Below are 19,738 nucleotides of genomic sequence, written 5' to 3' on the forward strand. Positions count from 1 at the left end.
ATATTTAGATCATAGAATTAGAATACAATTCTCCATTTTGGCATGATCAATTATAGTAATTTATTTTGAACTATTTTTTTCTATTTTTTTATGATCAAATAATATTATATGCATATTCTATTTTATACAATATTAAATATTTTACTACGTCTATATACTTATTTATAATAATATTATATGTTAGTTTGTTTGTAGTTTAAACTTAATTTAAGATGGAATATTGAGTTAAATTTTTATTTAAATAATATAGTGATATGATATTTCGTGAAAAAAAATAGTATATTTTTATTAATATTATCCAAAGTGAATAATATTAATTTAAATTTTAAACGGTAAAAATAAAAAACAAAAATTAATATTTTAAATATTACACCAATTATCTAATTTTAATTTATTGATTGTGATTTTAAATCGAAATTAATACTATTTACTTATATAATTATCGATAACAAGTATATATAGTATTGTTTTCAAAAAAAAATTATTTAAAATATTATCAAAATAAAATCCAACAATTCATTTCATATTAATTTCAAACTCCAATGGAACAAATCATAACTCATAAAAGGGTAAATTATATAACACATCCTTGTGTTTTACTAAAAATGCACAAAACACCCTATATTTTATTTATTGCGTAAAATCCTTTTGTGTTAATGAAAAATTTGCATGAAACACCCACTTGTCCAAAACTGATATTTGGTTCGAAATAAAGACTTAAATTACGTAAGTTTTATACAAATAAAAAACGTAAAATATTTTAAATAATTTTTTTTGAATACAATAAATAAATAAATAATTGATCAATTATTTATTTTTATAATTTTTATAAAAATCAGACAACAATTTGTCTCTAAAAACTATAAAATGAAATATTAGTAAATTATTTATTTATTTATATAATGCAAAAAAAATATTTAAGATATTTTGCGTTTTTTATTTGTATAAAACTAGCGTAGTTTAGGTATTTATTTAGAACTAAATATCAGTTTTGGATAAGAAGGGTGTTTCGTGCAAACTTTACATTAATACAAAGAAATTTTACGCAATAAATAAAATATAAAAAATTTTGTGCATTTTTACTAAAACACAATGGGTGTTATATAATTTACCCGTCATAAAATTACAAAATGTAAAAAGAGCAAGAAACACATCCTAAATAATTTAAAATTGTCACAAATGTCATTGTAGTCATCAAAATAAGTATCTAATAATTTAATGTATAATATAATAGGTGGTATTAATTAAATAATATATGAAGTGACTAAAGTGGAATAAATTATTAATGGAATTATAAAGAAGTAATTAGCCTAATAATTAATCCATTAATAAAATATGACTATTTATATGATACACATTTAATATTTTGACCTACTTAGATAACAGCTGTGTTGTATAGGTAATGTAACAATGAAGCCTTTAATTTTATGACAATTCCCAAATTACCCTTCTTGTATATTATTGTAGTAAATTAATAAATAATATTTTCTACGTCCCAAAAGTATAGTCTTATCGTGTTGGACATAAGATTTAAAGAATATTGATATTATATTGATTGTTGGTAAAAAGTATGAATAAATGACTTTTTTGCCCTTGTGAGTGTATTAGTGTAAAAAGTAGTGGCAATTGTGTAGTATTAATGAAAAAATAAAGGTAGTTTTATAGTGATATAGTTATTTATGGAAATGAGACTATTGTTTTGGAACAGACAAAAATAGTTAACAAGACTACTGTAATGTGACGGATGGAGTATTATTTTATTAATTAGTAGAAATGCGTAAGATGTTCCGACAATTTTGTCATTTGAATTTATGTATAAAATAATTGTATGTGTAACTAGTATATTTGTAATTTAAGTAAAAATTAAGGGATATTTTGATATTAATGCATAATTACTTTTATATTTTTTAACAAGACAGACGAAAAATGATTAAATTATACTTTAAATTGGAACGGAAGAGGAAGTACTACCTAACTTAAGCTTTCGTTTTTTTTTTTTTCAAAAATTCATTTTATTTTTATTTTTTACTTTCTTTATAAAAATATATTATCTTTTCTTAAAAATACAAATTAAATTCAATTGATATTTTATAAGAAAAGTATATTTTGACATAAAATTGTGTAAATGATATACTCCCTCCGTCCTTTTTTATTGAGAATTTTTTAGGTTTTGTAATAGATTAAATAACAATAGTATTTTATTAGTTAGTGAGAATGTGTAAGAGATTTTGACATTTTTTTCCTTTGAATTTTTATATAAAGTAATTATATGTGTAATAGTATATTTATAATTTAAATAAAAATTAAAGGTATTTTGATATTAATTATTAAAAAATATATCTACATATTTTAGAAACTACCTTGAAACGTGCTTTTGAAAAAAAAAAAAAAAAAATACTAGCTTCAAAAGTACTTTTTGGACATAAGCCAATGGAAATAGAAGACAATCCAAATGAACCTAAATCCATATTTGATTAGAAAATAAATAGATTATATAATTTAAAGTCTTATGACATTTTTAAATCCAGGAAATATAAGATTTTAAAAGATTAGGGTATACTTATTAATAATATTATAAATAAATTAATAATTTTAAGAATATTTGATTGGTGTGTTAGTTTTGTATTTTCAGTTTGAAATATTTTTTATATTATGTATTAGAAAAAAATGTGGGTAGTATAAAAAATACTCCCTCTGTCTTAGCTACCGTGTCTCTTTTATTGTAGACATGAGAATTTAGGAGGAATATAATGAGTAAATAATTAAGAATATATTACTAAAAATAATTATCGTATAATAAAAAATAATTTTAGATTAAAATTAATATAACTAATTAGTTTAATTAAAATTTTAAAAATTAAAATGAAATTAAAATTTATAATTTTTTTTTTAAAAAGAAAATAATAGAATAAGTGAGAGATACATAAATAAAAATGTGGCCACATCAAATGAGACGGAGAGCGAGCAATATTTTATATTAAAATATTATGGTTTTTAGTGTATAAATTAAATATTATATATTTATCTGAATATATATATTTTTTTAGAGTAAATTGATCTTTTTGTCATGTAATTAGACTATTTTGTTTCATAAATGGAGTCTATCGAAAACTAATTCCCTAAAGTGAAATTTTTTTGCAATTTTAGTCATTCGGACCTAGAGATGCTTACGTGTCACGCTTGTGACTAGCCAAAGGACATGTGTGGATTTTTATTTTTTAAAATTTTTAATTTTTAAGTTTTTTTTTATATATATATATATTTTTTTAAAAAGACAAAATAAATTTAATAATTTAAAAAAAAAATTTAAAATATCTATATATCCGTTAGGTGTCGCTGATCTGGTGAACACGTGTCATCTGGAGAGCCATGCATGTGCCATGTAGATATATTCAGTGCCGGAGGACTAAAAGTGTAAAAAATTTTCACCTGCTGAATTAATTTGTAAATGCTCCCATTACAATATTAAAATTATAAAAGAGTTTTAGCAGTTTACCCATATTTTTAAATATTAATGAAAAACAATTTAGCATATACTCATGTTGGTAAATAAATAAATTAAATTAAAAAGAAAGAGAGATTGAATCTATGAGTTTAATTTATCACAACAAATAAAACTCGTGAAAGATAATTATGTTATTTAAAATATACAAAAATTAAAAATCTTCAGTTAATTTGCAAAATAAACCGGATTTAAAAAATATAAATACAGATAATTTTACTAAATAGTAAATGCAATAAATCATATATTGCAAATAAATCCTACTTATAAAATCTCAATTCTATAAAAACAAATAAAATTCTTGAACCAAACAACTTATAACAATATGTTCATTTTATATTTTTAAATAAATTTAATTTTTAATATTAGACACGAAAAATGGTATAATAATATAAATAATTGAGTAATATTTTATACTTTTATATAATATTTATAAATAATTGTGACATTTAAAAATACAAACTAAACAAATCATAAATAAACATAAAAATATAATTTTGATACAATATTAAAAAATTAAAAATAATAAATAGTACATCAAAATCACAATTTTAATAATAAAAAAAACAAATTAAATATACTAATATTTTAAATAATACTAAAACCTATTTATAACAATAATTTCATTGCATAATTTACAATAAAAACTTGACAAAACCACACTAACAAACTTCTGCCACGTCATCAATATTAATTTAAGTTATGGAAAAAAAATTTATATTGGTTATTGGCAGTGACAACTCAGACAGGTAGAAATACGTAAATACGCGTGGGAAAAATTCTAATAAATGTAGGGAGAGGGTAGTTTAGTAATTTCACAATTGACAGTGTGCCATCCTCGTATAAGCTCGGAATCAGTTAAATTCAAAATTGCAGGCGAAGAACAACACATACACGAAAAAGAGAGAAGAAGCAATTTCCCAATATACCAAAAGACAAAAAATCCAGCAAAGATTGTGTGAATTGGAGGAATTCGAGAAAATTCAGCAACCGATTCTCTGGTTCCCGGTATAGTGGAATCAGAGGATCGTTTTCATCGGAAGAAGGAAGTGTTTTTGTGTGTTTATTTACTACCGGGATGTGTATTTAGAATGTGTTTGTGTGTGGGGGATGTAATTTATTGAGTGTTTTGATGATTGTGGATTTGGTTTAGAGGGGAAAGGACGAGGGAATTTGGGGGTTTGGGGGTTTTTGGTGGATTGGAGAATGGAGGGAAGTGGGGGGAGGATGGAGGGATGGCTTTATTTGATTCGTTACAATCGATTAGGTCTGCAGTATTCGCGTAAGAGATACTTTGTTCTTGAGGACAACGTGCTTAAGAGCTTCAAGTCGGTTCCGAATTCGGAGAGTGAGGTGGGATTTGTTGTTGGAATTTTTACTGGTTTTTTGTTGCTTGAATTTTAGTTCTGTTTTTATGTGATGTTGCCGATTGAATGGGCTTAGGTTTTGACTGTTTTTGCGAATTGTGTTTGTTGAGTATGGATTTCGTGTGGACTGATTTTGATTTGTGAGATTGTTGAATATGCTCTTGATTTCTCAAGCTTTGCTTATAGTCATGGATGAATCAGAATTTAGATTTGTTTTATTTTCTCTGTGTCTTGTTGGATCATACAAGTGTTGGTGGCTGTTTTGATCATTACAGCAATGGTTTTTTATGAATTCGATTACTGTTAATGGTTCGGGGATTAGTTTGGTGGACTAATTTAGTTAATATAAAAGATGAATTAATGGCATTAGTAATGTGGATATGCGGGAATTCGCTTCGTGATTTTGGAAGTTTAGTAGTGGATAGATGGCTTTGAAGATATTGAAGCATACATTGGTAGTTTATGAATAACCATATCTTGATCGGTATTCAAATGGCCTTCAATTTTGATGTGTTTTTCGTAAACTTGATCTGTTTTTGAGAAAGATATGAAAGAGAAAATTTTGCATTGATTCCATATTTCATCGTCTATGAAAACATCGATGTGAAGCTGAAGAGCAGATAAGAATTACATGGGAATGTCAAAGTAGTTTGTTAGTGGTAGTTCGACTAAATGGTTTCTTTTTTGTCGTGTGGCGCTTCTTTCTTCTCGTTGTCGTTATGTGAGTTATTCTTTTGTCCCCTTTCACCTTACACTCTCCTCTCTGTTAACCACTTTTCTTGTGATTTTAATCATAGTTGAGTTAAAACTTATGTTAATGCTTCTTACTTCATTCTAATTAACTTTCTGGAACTTGTATTAATTAATTTATCTCATTTTCTTCTTTTGTCGTACATTCGTGTGCATCAATGGAGAATTTACTTTAACTACACATTTATATAATTGAATGGTGGTTGGGTAGTTAATCTTTTCAAATTTATCTCCTTTCTTTTGATCTTCAGTGAGTGATTGTTAGTGTTGAATTTATCGATAAATAAATTCTGCAAGGATGAATCTACTTAACTAGATCTGACATGCTCATGCCTAAACTGCCACTTTAATTAAAGATTGTTTTCTTCTCTTTTCCCTGCTTAAGATTATTGACCATTCTTGTCTCAGGAACCTGTGAGGAGTGCTATAGTAGACTCATGGATTCGCGTCGTAGATAATGGAAGAGAGCACCATCATAGGAGAGTATGTACCAGTTTGTACACTATCTACTGCAAAAAACTTAAGATCTGCTTCTATGGATACTTATATAAATTCTTATGTGACTTGCAGTTGTTTTTCATATTCACTCTATACAATACTTCTAATCATGATGATGCGCTGAAGGTACATTAACATCTATATTTCATTGCGTCACCCTCTATAATTTATACTAATAGTGAAAGTGATTGATGATTAAACATGCATTCTTTAGCTTGGAGCTGCCAGCTCTGAAGAAGCTGCGAAGTGGATTCTTTCTTTACGAGAAGCTGTGGCTAAACCTACAGAAAATCTCACATCTAGCTCAAGGAGAGAATACCAGCCTTTTAGGTGGGCATATTTTTCTTCGCCAGTGCGTCCATTTATATTTCTTGCAAAGAAGATTTTGAGGTTCAAATATATCACACTTTATTGTGTATGAATAGAGTATATACTCAATGTTACAGAGGCCATTCTTTCCACGAGTTACAGCAGCTATTTATATCGTATATCAATATACTCATATCCTTGTTGTTCAATCTTTCTCTATTGGCCTCATATCTCTTCCTTCCCACATAGCCTTTTTCTTTGTGCATGTGTGGCTTGGACTTCTATCTTAATACTTGAAAGCTGTGTCCTGAGCAAAAGCCTGTTTTGACCTAACAGGTTGAGTGGTTCAAAGAGAATTGCAAAAATGTGTAGCACCGATAATTTAACATCTTCTCGGCGTGTGGAAGCAATGACATCTGATGTACTTGCTCCTTCACCGTGGAAAATCTTTGGCTGTAAAAATGGTAAATACAACTTCATTACTTTAAGATATCTTATGAATTGTTGTCATGATTTGATTTCATATCTGATGCTCGAGCTTTCCAGGTTTACGACTCTTCAAAGAAGCGAAAGACACAGATTCCAACGGAAAGGTACAGCTTTTCAATTCAATTGTACTTGATCAGTTGAGCTGAGCACGCTACCTCTCTGATGCATTCTGTGTTATGATTCTTAGTACTGGGGTGACCATCCAGCAGTAATGGCAGTTGGGATTGTCGAGGGAACTTCAGAAGCTGTTTTCCATACACTTATGTGCCTTGGAAACTCAAGAATGGAGTAAGACATCTTAAAATTTTCCAGTGTTTCCAGCTTAAGGCTTCAACCTAGTACAAACTAAAATTGACTTTATATGATTATCTTCTTGGAGAATTTGCATTTAATTTGTGTAACTGATGTAAACTGCATATCAATATCTCCTGTGCTGTTATTTCTTAGTATAACCTTTCCTTCGATGATGATTTTCAATATGTGAATTGTGATAGTTTTGAAATCTAGTCCTTCTAAACTGTTAATACGAGTCAAGTGGGCTAACACCCTTGCAGCATCTGAATTCTTCCATAGCCTATATAGAGTCACCAACAGCCTATTCACTGTTATAAGAATATATTGATATAGCCTTGCCATATTCGCCTCGATTCAAGATTCACATATACAGCACTGTTTCAAGTGTTTGACATTTTAAGTTTTGCAGATGGGATTTTTGTTTCTACAAAGGTTGTGTGATTGAGCATCTCGATGGCCATACTGATATAATTCACATTCAACTGTATAACCATTGGCTACCATGGTCAGTTTTTTAAATTTCAGCCAGAAAGTCAGTCTGGATATAACCAGTATTGCTAACAACATTCCTTTTTGCAGGGCAATGAGACGAAGAGACCTACTGCTACAACGTTATTGGAGAAGAGAAGATGATGGCACATATGGTATTTTTAGCTTAAGGATTTTACATCAACGTTTAGCTGTTGTAAAGCTGTAATTCTAATTCAATTGTCTGTCACTGTTGATGCAGTTATTCTCTACCATTCTGTGTTCCACAAGTGGTGTCCACCTCGTAAAGGATATGTTCGCGCTTGCATTAAAAGTAACGTATGCTTAACTATGCAATCATTGGTATCAGATTCATGTTTCATGTGCAAATTTGATATGGTTTTTCAGAATTCTCTGACCATAGCTATATGTCTTTCATTGCTTCTGATGATGAAGAATCGCTCATATAGTAACACACCCTCTCTGTTCAGCCATCTCCACAAATTTCATTACGACAATATATTGGAGAATCACCTTAGTTTCTTATCCGATGCTTCTTTTGTTCAGCCAAGAACAAAAGAAGTTCAACCAAAAGTTGCTTTTTAAGAAATGTGAAATGTCTTAATGGAGATGGAGATGGAGATGTTTATTTCTTTCTCTCTCTGCACATTGTTTTATGAACACTTCCGCTATGGATATCGGTTTCAGGCTGTGATTGTACCTCTTTTATAACTTTAATCAAGCAGGTGGTGGATATGTGATAACTCCAACAAGACAAGTTAAAGAATGTGTCGTGAAACAAATGCTTGCTGTTGATTGGGGGTTTTGGAAATTCTCCCTTAGACAACCATACGAAAGATCTATTACGATCCGTATGCTTGAAACTGTTGCGGGTGCAATACAAGTCTTATTTTCAATTGAACTCTTGCCTTTTGCATATTCAATTATTCTAAACATGAGGTTCCCTGTTGCAGCCTTAAGCGAGTTTTTCAAAATGAAGGCCCGAAACACTAGCTGTGAATTAGTATCGGGAGATCAGCCAATAGACATTGGAGTTCCAGAGGCTGAGAGTGAAGACAAAAGAACACATACCAAACCGCAAGATAAAGTACCAATTCGGCTTTCCGGGGCTTCTAGTTTGTCTGTACTAAATGATGCAGAGGATGAATTTTTCGATGTTCCTGAACCTTCGGACAATGATATTTCAGAAAATGGTTGGCCGTCAGATATAACACCAGAATCCTGTTATATGGTATGATAAATCTTTAATATTTTGCATAAATGCATGCCGAAAACTCCATCAATTGCACCTCACTTGCATTCTGATTTGAACAATGCTACAATATCCAGTTTCTATTATATTACTAATATTCAACACTATATGCATACCATCGACCTCCAATGATTCTTCTAATCCATAATTTGCAGGACAATTCCCCACAAAAACTATCATCTGCCGCTTGCTTTGTCAAGAAATTGCACGATCTTGCCGGTTAGCACCCTACTCTAGAAACTCATATAGATGCTTGATCCTTCTAAGAAATCATTTATGAAATACTTGAATTGTTTCATGTTTCCAGTCCAGAAAAAGGGTTATCTTGATCTGCAAGAGGTATCTCGGCAAGAAAGTGTATTGCGCTGCTATGGCTCCACACTTCCAAAAGATGAGAGTTGTAACATGCCGTGCAGCTGGGCGACATCAGATGCTTCTGCCTTCCTTGTCCGTGGTAAAAATTATCTAGAAGATCGCCTAAAGGTTGCACTTTAACTTCCACTGCTTTGTTCTGAATTTTATTGCCTAAAGTTCTTGCGTTAGGCAGCATCGATTCATGATAATGCAAATAAAACTACTTGCATGCGGCCATATATTTAAAAAAAAAAAAAACCAATAAATTGATGTACCTGATAGGAATAGAGACCAGAAAACGAAGCCAAATCCATAGATTGCTGTATAAGGATATATTTTTAAAGGGCTTTGTATTACTAACCTCAGCTATTTATGAGACAAATGTAATATATGCGTCCTGCAAAATATTTTACGTCAATATATCAGCTATTGTGGAACTTTTCAAACTATACTGCTGTCTTTATATTGTAATATTGTTTTGCTTCTATTAGTTTGTGGATGCATATCTTGTCTGCAATTCCATGAACTTCTGAATGTAAAATTCAATCCCTTTGATTCTTGAATTTTTTTTCTCGACAGATCAAGGCAACGGGAACTTTGATGCAGTTTGTAGCAGCAGATTGGCTGAAATCGGACAAGCGTGAAGATGATATTTCTGGTCGAGATGGAGGCATCATTCAGGTTGCTACAATATGTATTTCCAACTTTTATGTCAACTAGTTTGGCTTAACAAGAAAGTAACTGTTTCAGATATATGGCGACTTTCTTATTTTCGTCATGTTTATGATATAATAAGAGAAGCCGGGGTGGATAATATATCTCATCGTAATCTTAATCCATGCTATGCAGAAGTGTGCACAGAGGGGAGGACCAGAGTTCTTTTTTGTCATCAACATACAGGTGACACAGATTACGATTTTTCAATAGCTCAACTTTCCACTTGTTGTCGACTACGATTAATATTATTTATTTTCATTGGTGCTCGAATCAGGTTCCTGGCACAAGCACATATAGTTTAGTCCTTTACTACATGCTTAAATCTCCCTTGGAAGAAACACCTCTGTTGGAGCGTTTCGTCAATGGTGACGATGGTTTTAGAAATTCAAGGTTCAAACTCATACCTTACATTTCCAAGGTTTGTCCATTGCCATGCTCTGATAAAGATCTTCGACTCTCATATTGTTCAGTAGTTCCCAATGAATTTCCTTACATTCGTTTTTTTTTTTTTTAGGGATCGTGGATTGTAAAGCAGAGTGTGGGAAGAAAAGCATGTTTGATAGGTCAAGCACTCGAGATCAACTATTTTCGGGGGAAGAATTACATTGAGGTAATGTGCAAAAACCCGTAATATGATGAACCATCTACATTTTTTATTTATGGCTCATGTAACCAATACATTTGTCTTCAATGGTGTTATTTCAGCTTGGTGTGGACATTGGCTCGTCAACAGTGGCGAGGGGCGTTGTTAGCCTTGTTCTCGGGTACCTCGGCAATCTCGTTATTGAAATGGCGTTTCTGATACAGGTAAAGTTAGCATTGCCCTTTGTAATCGAAGTTTGCCAAAGATTTCTCTTTTTAATCATAGTGAAAATTAGAAATAGAAGCAAAGCGACTGATGAATTTTGTTGCAAGGGTACGACGGAAGATAGTTTTAAAAAATGAAAAATAAAAGATCGAATGCGTGTTCAAGTTATGAGTCTAGATTGCGATATATGTTAAAGATGTAGTGTCGAAGAAGCTGCCATATCTGTATATGAAAAATAGTTATTTCATAACCTATTTTTACGATAAAAAAAAATATTTAACCTTGTCATAGAATGCTACAATTCCAACACATGCATAAGTTGTGATATATATACACACAGAATGTGTTTACTTGGCGATTTTTTATTTTATTTTTAAATTTTGGGCTGTATATGATGTTTTGTAACAGAAAATAAAGTATTTTGATATAATTATATTAAAAAATGTCGGAAAAAAAGCTCAATTTTTGCACATTGTGGTGTATAATTTTTGTTTGTTATTGTTATATCGATGTTTTCGTGTGTTTCAGGGAAATTCACCGGAGGAGCTACCGGAATTCCTTTTGGGAACTTGCCGGCTAAATCATTTAGATGCAACAAAGTCGATTTCTACCGACTCGATCACCAACAAAAGCAGCTAAAGATCATAAAATCGGTACAAAATCTCAAACTAGGAACAAAGGTTGAGCTTGAAAGGTATTCATGGTATAGAAAAATTTATTGTTTTTTGAGGGGAACAAAAAAAAATAATAATAATTGAAATCCAATCTATTGAAGGGGAAGTTTAGTTGGAATTTTGGAGTTCTTGTAGTAATTTTAGTTGTCATTCTTCTTTTATTGGGATTGTTTGGGACATTGGCTGTTGTTGCCTATAATTTGAATTTGTACAGGTCAATTTAATTTAATTGCAAATATTTAGAGTTTTCTTTTTCCTTTTTTTTTTTCGGAATTTGCGTCGAACAATAGCTTGCAATTGCAAACTATATTGGACGGGATTTTGAACTTATGATCTTATGATCACAAGTCTGCCCACAGTCCATACATTCGTGCTAACTTTTTTTATTTTTCATTTAGCTTACTAATAGGTTAAGTAATTGGTTTGTTTGTTTTGTATGTAGGAAATTGTGTATGTAATATATTAATTTTTTAAAAAAATATATCAAATATTTTTGACAAAAAAACATACTTTAAAATTTATTTCTTGTCGCAAATATTCACTTTTGGAATATCATATTTCAATGATTTATGAGATTTTTCTGCTGTGTACATTCCTATATTGATAGTATTTTTTAAAAATTGAACGTTATTGTTTATAATCTTGAGCTAACCATGTATTGTTAGAAAATCATCAATTTCAAATGAAATTAATTTAGTGGTAATTTGTTGAAAATTGGGAAATTTTTTTACTTGATTAAGAATACTTTATATATGTCATTTTTAAATGAATTCTAAAAAATATATTATTTTTAAAAACATATACGATAAAAAAACATAGATAAATAAAACTACCATTTAATACCATATCATAATAAATAAATAAATAAATAAGGAAAAAATAATAATGGATCATGGATTTTAATGTAGGATGTATATATTTACGCAAACAAAATTTTTTTTATATGTTTTTCAATTTATATTATTAAAAATTAATACACACCCATACAACATATATTGTAATATATTCTATTTACTAAAAAAAAAAAAAAAATTCAATACAAAATCTTATGTCAGTCCCAATTCAAAAATACTCCCTCTGTCAATTTAATTTACAATGTTTACATTTACTTTTGGTCGCTAGTTAAAAATAGTGTAATGATATTTTTGCCCTTATTTTTTTTTGTAAAAATAATGATGTGATGTAAAGTAAGGGTATTTGTGGAAAAAATAGGATATTTAATGAAATGTTAACTTTGTAACTGGACGTCCCAAAATAAAAATATGTAAACATTGTAAGTGGATGGAGGGAGTATTATTTTTACCATTTTCATCAGTTTCATTCTAAAATATCTATTTTCTATTTTAAAAAAAGTAATAATAAATTAATATCAAAATAATTTTAATTTTTTATTTAAATTACAAATATATCATTACACAAATTATTTTATATTTAAAGTCAAACGATTAAAATGTAAAAAATTCTTATACACTCCCACTAACTAATAAATACTATTATTTCTTAATCTAGTACAAATTTTCAAATGACTTATTTGATTTAGGACGAAAATAATATTATTTATATATATAATCGCATTTTATTTAGTATCTAAGACAAGAAAACACATTAAAAATACCGTGTTTTTCGAAAAATATATATATATTTTTTTCCTATCAAAAAAATATTTTATCATAAATTATTTTTAATATATATCTCAAACTAAAATTTTCCAAAACAAATGTAAAGAAATACACCCTACACCCTAAAAATGTCATAAATCATATTGGGCTTTTGAAAGAATATTTTGGGCCAAATAAAATCCTCCCAATATAACTCCAATTTTAATTTATTTTAAAATTAGATTGCATTGAAATTTATACACATCACCTTTGAAAAATGTATTTATATTTTTTAGTAAATGTTCATTTAAATAATAATAGTAATAATAATTTTAAATATATATATATATATATGATCATGTCACATGAAAACATCGGCGCATAAAGCGGTGGTCACCTCCCAAAATTCATAAATAATTTTCCACGTCACCATCACATAATATAATTAAATATTAAATCATAATTTCCACGTGGCATCATCACGTGCCCCCCATTCTGCTAGCCAACTCACATGTGACATGTTCGTGGGACCCACTCCCATATTAATAATTGCTCTTTTTAATAATCACGTATGTATTTACGTATTTATAATCTAATAAATACGTACACCGTACACCTACACTCTACTTCAATACATCATAAATAAATAAATTAATTAATATTGTTTTATTAGACGTATATAAATATATATTTTTTTTTAAAATGCAATTTATAACGATTTTTTTTATAAAATAATATTACTTTCGTCGACAGTTAATCTATCTATTTTTATTTTGCATCATTATTTTAATATTAAAAATATTCTTATATTTGTATAATTTTAATATTATAAGACACCAATAGAAATATTTTTATTATTTTTTTATTTGTATTACGTTTTAATATAATAATTAATATATCAAATATTAACATATAAAAATTAAATGAATAGATTGGTGGACGGAAGTAGTAATATATTTTTATATTAAATCAACATTTGCACAGCATAATATATTGAAATCAAATTCTAAAATATATATTTTTTTTTTAAATTACCATTTGTGTAAAATTATTAATCATATCAAATACATTTTTTCAATTCAAATATTCCTATTATTTGATTTATTGATTGTAATTCACATATTATTGAAAATTCAGTTTCAATTAATTTTATTTGATTGAATTTGGTGATTGATTGTATAAATTTGAGAATTCTTGGCCTGATTTAAGGAAGAGATAGTGACATTTGATGTGATTTTATTTTATATTTTATATTTTATTTATTTATATTAAATTTTTTTTATTAACTATTTTACATTTCATTCTAAATATATTATATTTCCTTCTTTCCATAATTATGAATCAATTTATTTTTTGTTCGAAATTTTAAAAATATTAGTATTATATTGAGATATAGTAGGAATAAAGTAGAAATGATTAAAATAATTTATTTAGTATTATGTGATATAAAAGGTAATAACATTTGTGTAATATATTGTAAATTGGAATGATATTTGTAATGTTAGTTATATGGTAAAATTATTAAAAAAAGAAATAGATATTTTGTTATGGGACGGACCAAAATAAAAAAATGGATAGATTGTTAAGGGACGGAGGGAGTAGTATTTTATTAGTTAGTTAAGCCTAAGAGTTTTTGATTTTTTTGCAGATATAATATAATTGTATATATAATATTATATTTGTAATTTAAGTAAAAATTAATAATATTTTAGTATTATTATATAATTATTTTTCTAAAATAAAAAAATATATATATACTTTGAAGTTGGATAAACAAAAATGATAAAACGGGTGCTTTAAATTGGGACGGATAGAATGCTACAATTGTTTCATTTACATTTTACTTGTTGATCTTTAAATATTAATTATTATATCATAATGAAATATAAGAAATTACTTTCATTAGTGTCTTATAATACTTGTAGAATGATATTTGTACAAAAACTTATACAAATATAAAAATATTTTCAATATTAAATATAATAATATAAAAAATAAATATGACTCTTAGAGCCGGACTGAGAGAACATATTTTTGTTATATATATATATATATACATAGATATGTGTACGTATCTGATTTTGTATATGTAATGAAACGGTACAATAAAAGCACCGACGGCGTAAAGCGACCGTCTCTTGCCGGTTAAGGTTTAATATGTCAGGATTTGGTCACCGACGACAGCCGGTCGCATTGTCGGCGGAACTTAACGTGACCCCACACATAAACTGTGACCCACCATTTCATCACAATACTACTATTTAATTATTAAATATATTCATTTATTCCAATTATTTTTTAAAAAAAAAATGTTAGTATTTTTATTTTCTTAAAATTTAAATAATAAAACCCTCGAAATATCTAACTACTAAAAGAATAAAAAAATAATTTAAAATACTCTAAACTTTTATTTGATTTTTGAATGAGAATTAAATTAAATTAGTATTTTAAATGTAATAAAGTAATATTCTTTCGTTTTCTTTCATTTCGGTCCAAATGGGTAATTTAGATTTTGTAATAGATTAAAAGAATAATACTCCCTTCATCTCGTAAATATAATTTTAATTGGGTTGATCACGAGATTTAAGAAATATTGATATTATTTTGGTAGTTGGTAAAAATTATGAATAAATTTTATTTTTTTGCCTTATGAGTGTATTAGTATAAAAAGTAGTGGCAATTGTGTAATAAAAATGAAAAAGTAATGGTAATTTTATGGTGATATGGTTATTTATAAAAATAAGACTATTGTTTTGGGACCGAAAAAAATTGATAAACAAGACTATTATATTGGGACGGACGGAGAGAGTACTATTATTTCTTAATTCTCGTGTCAATCACAAATATCTCTATTATTTTGGGACGGATGGAGTATTAGTTAGTGAAAGTGTATATGAGGTTTTGACATTTTTGCTCTTTAATTTTATGTAAAAAAATAATTGTATGTGTAACGATATATTTGTAATTTAAGTAAAAAATAAGGGTATTTTTATATTGGTGTATGATTATTTTTACTAAAATATAAAATACTCCCTTCGTCCCTATTTTCTATTTTCGTCCGTTCCACACAACTTGTCCTTTCTATTTTTGGAAATATAATTATGCACTTTAATCGCATTTTAAATTTTGAATTTTATAATTTTCTTAATTTTAATTAAACTATTTATTTATCTTAATCTTAATCTATAATTATTTTTACTAATACACTTTTTAATTATTTAATAATTATACTTTACCTAAATTCTCATGTCTACAGTAATACACTCATATTACATGGGACGGAGGGAGTAGATATTTTCTAGTGAAACAAACGAAAATAGTAGAGAAAAAATACATTGAATTTGAACGGAGGAATTATAATATCTTTTTTACACTTGAAAAAAATAATATGAAAAAATGGAAAGTAAAAATATTTTTTTAAAGTTACTTTTTTAATAAAAAAAATAAAATGAGAAGTTTTGATTTTGACATACCAAAATAACAAATGAAAAATTTATAGGTTTATTTATTTATTTTGGTTTATTATATAACAGTTTATACGTTTTTATTTTAATAAATTAATATTTATTTAAGATATATTTGAAAAAATACTTCATCCGTCTCGCAAAAGGTTGTCATTTGATTTTTGCATTATTTTACTTAATATTAAAAATATCATTATATTTGAATAATTTATTCAACAAATATCATCGTATTTATATTATAAGAGACTAAAAAAATATTTTTGTCTTTTTCTTTTGATTTATACTGCATATTGATATAATAATTATTATTCAAAATTCAACACGCAAAAAAAACATGACAACCTTCTTGCGGGACGAAGGAAATATATCAATTTAATTAACTTTATAACAAAGTAATAGAATTCACTCAAAACTTTTTTTTTCTTTTTTTAATAAATAAATATTTTTATCTATATTAAAAATATATATATTTTTATAAAATTAATTTATGTTAATTATAAATATATAAATATCTTTTTATATTATATAATATTTTATTTTTTACATAATAATATTTGTATTATACACATAATAATGAGATATATATATACTCTAAATTTTTCATATTTAAATACATTTTCTAAATTTCATTCAATAATATATATATTAATTTTTTAAAAAACTCCCATAAAAACTACTCACATCAAAATATATTTTTTGTTTGTTTGGATTTGGAAATTGGAGATTGAAAATTTTGTTTTTTTATTCAATATTTTTTTTCTTTATTATAAAGTTTCTCTCATACATAATAAATGAAAAGAAATGATATTGTGAAATTTTAAAAATTAAAACCAAAAAAAAATTATGTTAAAAAAAAAAATAAATAAACAAACAAACAAAAGACAAGATTTATTACTGCTTTTTATTCTGAAAATAAATAAATAAATAAAAAGAATCTTACTTACCATACTAATTCATTTCTATAATAATTTACCTAAAAACCATTCAAACATATTGAGAGGGATAATTTTCAAAGACCCAAAACCCTACTTATAGTTCTATTATTATTATTTTTTTAATTTTTATTGTTAGTTATCAAAATTTATTAAAAAAATATTTTGAAAAAGAAAAATATATTTATATGGAAAACAATCTATAATAAAATTTTTATGAAAGTGAAAAAAAACTAAAACGATATATTTTTTTATGTGTTTGTTTTCAATTTTGTTCATTATATAATTTAAAAATATTGAATGTTTTTACTCGGAAGAATAAAATAAAAAATAAAGACAAATAAATTAAAGTGGAATATTATGAAAAAAATATAAAATAAAAAAAATAGTGAAAAAATTATTATAGATAAAGTTATTTACTATAAATAAAAGATATATGAGTTTAGAGGATAACCAAAAAGAATAATTATATATATATTTTTTTTACGGACAGAAAAAATATAAAATAATAATAAAAAAACACAAATATTTTTGGTTGGATATATTCTTTATATTATGATGATAATATAAGAAAATACTAATATTTCGTATTGAATTATTGATTTTTTTTGTAAGTACGAATATAATATATATTATAGTTTCATAGTTTCATGTGACATATAATAAAACACCTAATATTATATTATCTTTCTCTCGAATATAACAATGTTACTGTAAATACAAAAATTTATGAGAAGTATAATTAATAAATAATTTAAAATATTTTAATAAATTAATTATAATATGCTTCAAATACATATATATTAAGATTAAGACAATTAATTAGTCTATTTAAAATTATAAAAGTTAAAATATGTAAAGTATATATATTTTTTTTAAAAAAAATTACATAAAATATGAAATGGATAGAAATAAAAAATGTGACATTATAAGTAGCTAATAAGAAATTAAATACTCAATTTTCGTTAAATTTATTCTCACTTTCTTTTTTCTTACGTATGTTAATTTTACTTCAATGTTATATTTAAAAAAAATAAAAAAGTCAATATTTAATTATTACTATCAATTCAATAATTATTTACGATAAATAACACATTTTTTTATTTTTTCTCTCTCCCCATTCTTTTCAATTTCTAATTAAATTTTTAAAATACTTTCGACTACCCTTTTTATTTTTTATACTTTTTCAATAATATTTTTTTAAAAAATCTACGTGTCGAGAATAGAGTACTAAATAAACACTTTTATATTTATTGTTTATATATAATAAATAAAATCAAATTTAAAATATCTCAAAAACATTTCTATTATTATTATTATTATTATAGGGCAGTTGAACCACAGTGCTATTCATGCACGTGACTTACAACCAACAAATGCTAACTTATCATTAACAACTAAAGTGAAAATATACTCCCTTCGTCCCTGGAAATAATACTCTCTCCGTCCCAAATATCGTGCAACATTTGTATTTGATACACAGAAATTTAGGTGGAGAGTATTAAGTATGATAATTTGAGATAATTTGGATATTAAGTGATGTGATTAAAGAGATAAATGATTATTTGTTTTTTTTATTTGAGTGATGCGATGAGATAAAGTAAAGTGTATATTAATACATGTATAAAAATATTATTAATTATTTCTAAATTTGAAAATGTTGCGGTGAGTTCGGGACAAACAAAAAATGAAATATTGCAGGATGTCTAGGACAGAGGGAGTATAATTTATTTACTTTTACATAAAGTTTAGAATATTATTAATTTATACCATAAGTAATACTCCATTCATCTCAATACAATAGTCATATTTACTATTTTTGTTCGTCTCAAAACAATAGTCTTATTTTCATAAATAACCATATCACCATAAAATTACCTTTACTTTTTCAATTTTTATTACACAATTGCCATTACTTTTTATACTAATATACTCACAATGGCAAAAAAAATTTTACCCATTTTTTTTACTCAGTACCAATGTAATATCAATATTCCTTAAATCTCGTGTCCAACCCAATTAAGACTATATTTATGGGATTGAGGAGTATAAAACTTTACAAATAGAGATGTTAGTTTACTGTATGGATGGAAAATGGGATCAAATAAAAGGATACAAGAATAATTGACTTTGCAAAATCCAGAGTGGAATTTTGGAAGTGCATGGTATTTGAAATTGATTTTTTCATTTAAATATTATTTCATATGAATAAAATAATTTTTTTATTTGCGACAAGCTCCT

At 26.5% G+C, this 19,738-nt stretch overlaps 1 protein-coding gene across 1 annotated transcript; it reads left to right on the forward strand.

Moving 5' to 3' along the window:
- The first annotated feature begins 4,365 nt into the window (after positions 1 to 4,365).
- LOC127243939 (protein ENHANCED DISEASE RESISTANCE 2-like) lies at positions 4,366 to 11,758 on the forward strand. The gene is made up of 20 exons (XM_051264185.1): positions 4,366 to 4,855; positions 6,028 to 6,102; positions 6,190 to 6,243; positions 6,332 to 6,447; positions 6,763 to 6,890; positions 6,973 to 7,019; positions 7,103 to 7,203; positions 7,619 to 7,714; positions 7,789 to 7,853; positions 7,940 to 8,011; positions 8,424 to 8,570; positions 8,652 to 8,929; positions 9,106 to 9,169; positions 9,258 to 9,433; positions 9,884 to 9,985; positions 10,154 to 10,204; positions 10,296 to 10,439; positions 10,536 to 10,631; positions 10,727 to 10,828; positions 11,358 to 11,758. The coding sequence occupies exons 1-20, from the start codon at positions 4,709 to 4,711 to the stop codon at positions 11,466 to 11,468; spliced, it is 2,172 nt and encodes a 723-aa protein (XP_051120142.1). The 5' UTR covers positions 4,366 to 4,708; the 3' UTR covers positions 11,469 to 11,758.
- The last annotated feature ends 7,980 nt before the right edge of the window (positions 11,759 to 19,738 follow it).

This window comes from Andrographis paniculata, unplaced genomic scaffold, assembly GCF_009805555.1.
Source record: "Andrographis paniculata isolate CXL003 unplaced genomic scaffold, ASM980555v1 Contig98END, whole genome shotgun sequence".
In the NCBI taxonomy this organism is placed as follows: domain Eukaryota; kingdom Viridiplantae; phylum Streptophyta; class Magnoliopsida; order Lamiales; family Acanthaceae; genus Andrographis; species Andrographis paniculata.

Coding starts and splice junctions, on each gene's coding strand:
- LOC127243939 (XM_051264185.1), top strand. CDS start 4,709: ATGGAGGGAAGTGGGGGGAGGATGGAGGGATGGCTTTATTTGATTCGT. Junction 8,930..9,105: donor CACCAGAATCCTGTTATATG/GTATGATAAATC, acceptor CATAATTTGCAG/GACAATTCCCCACAAAAACT. Junction 10,205..10,295: donor TTTTTGTCATCAACATACAG/GTGACACAGATT, acceptor TGCTCGAATCAG/GTTCCTGGCACAAGCACATA.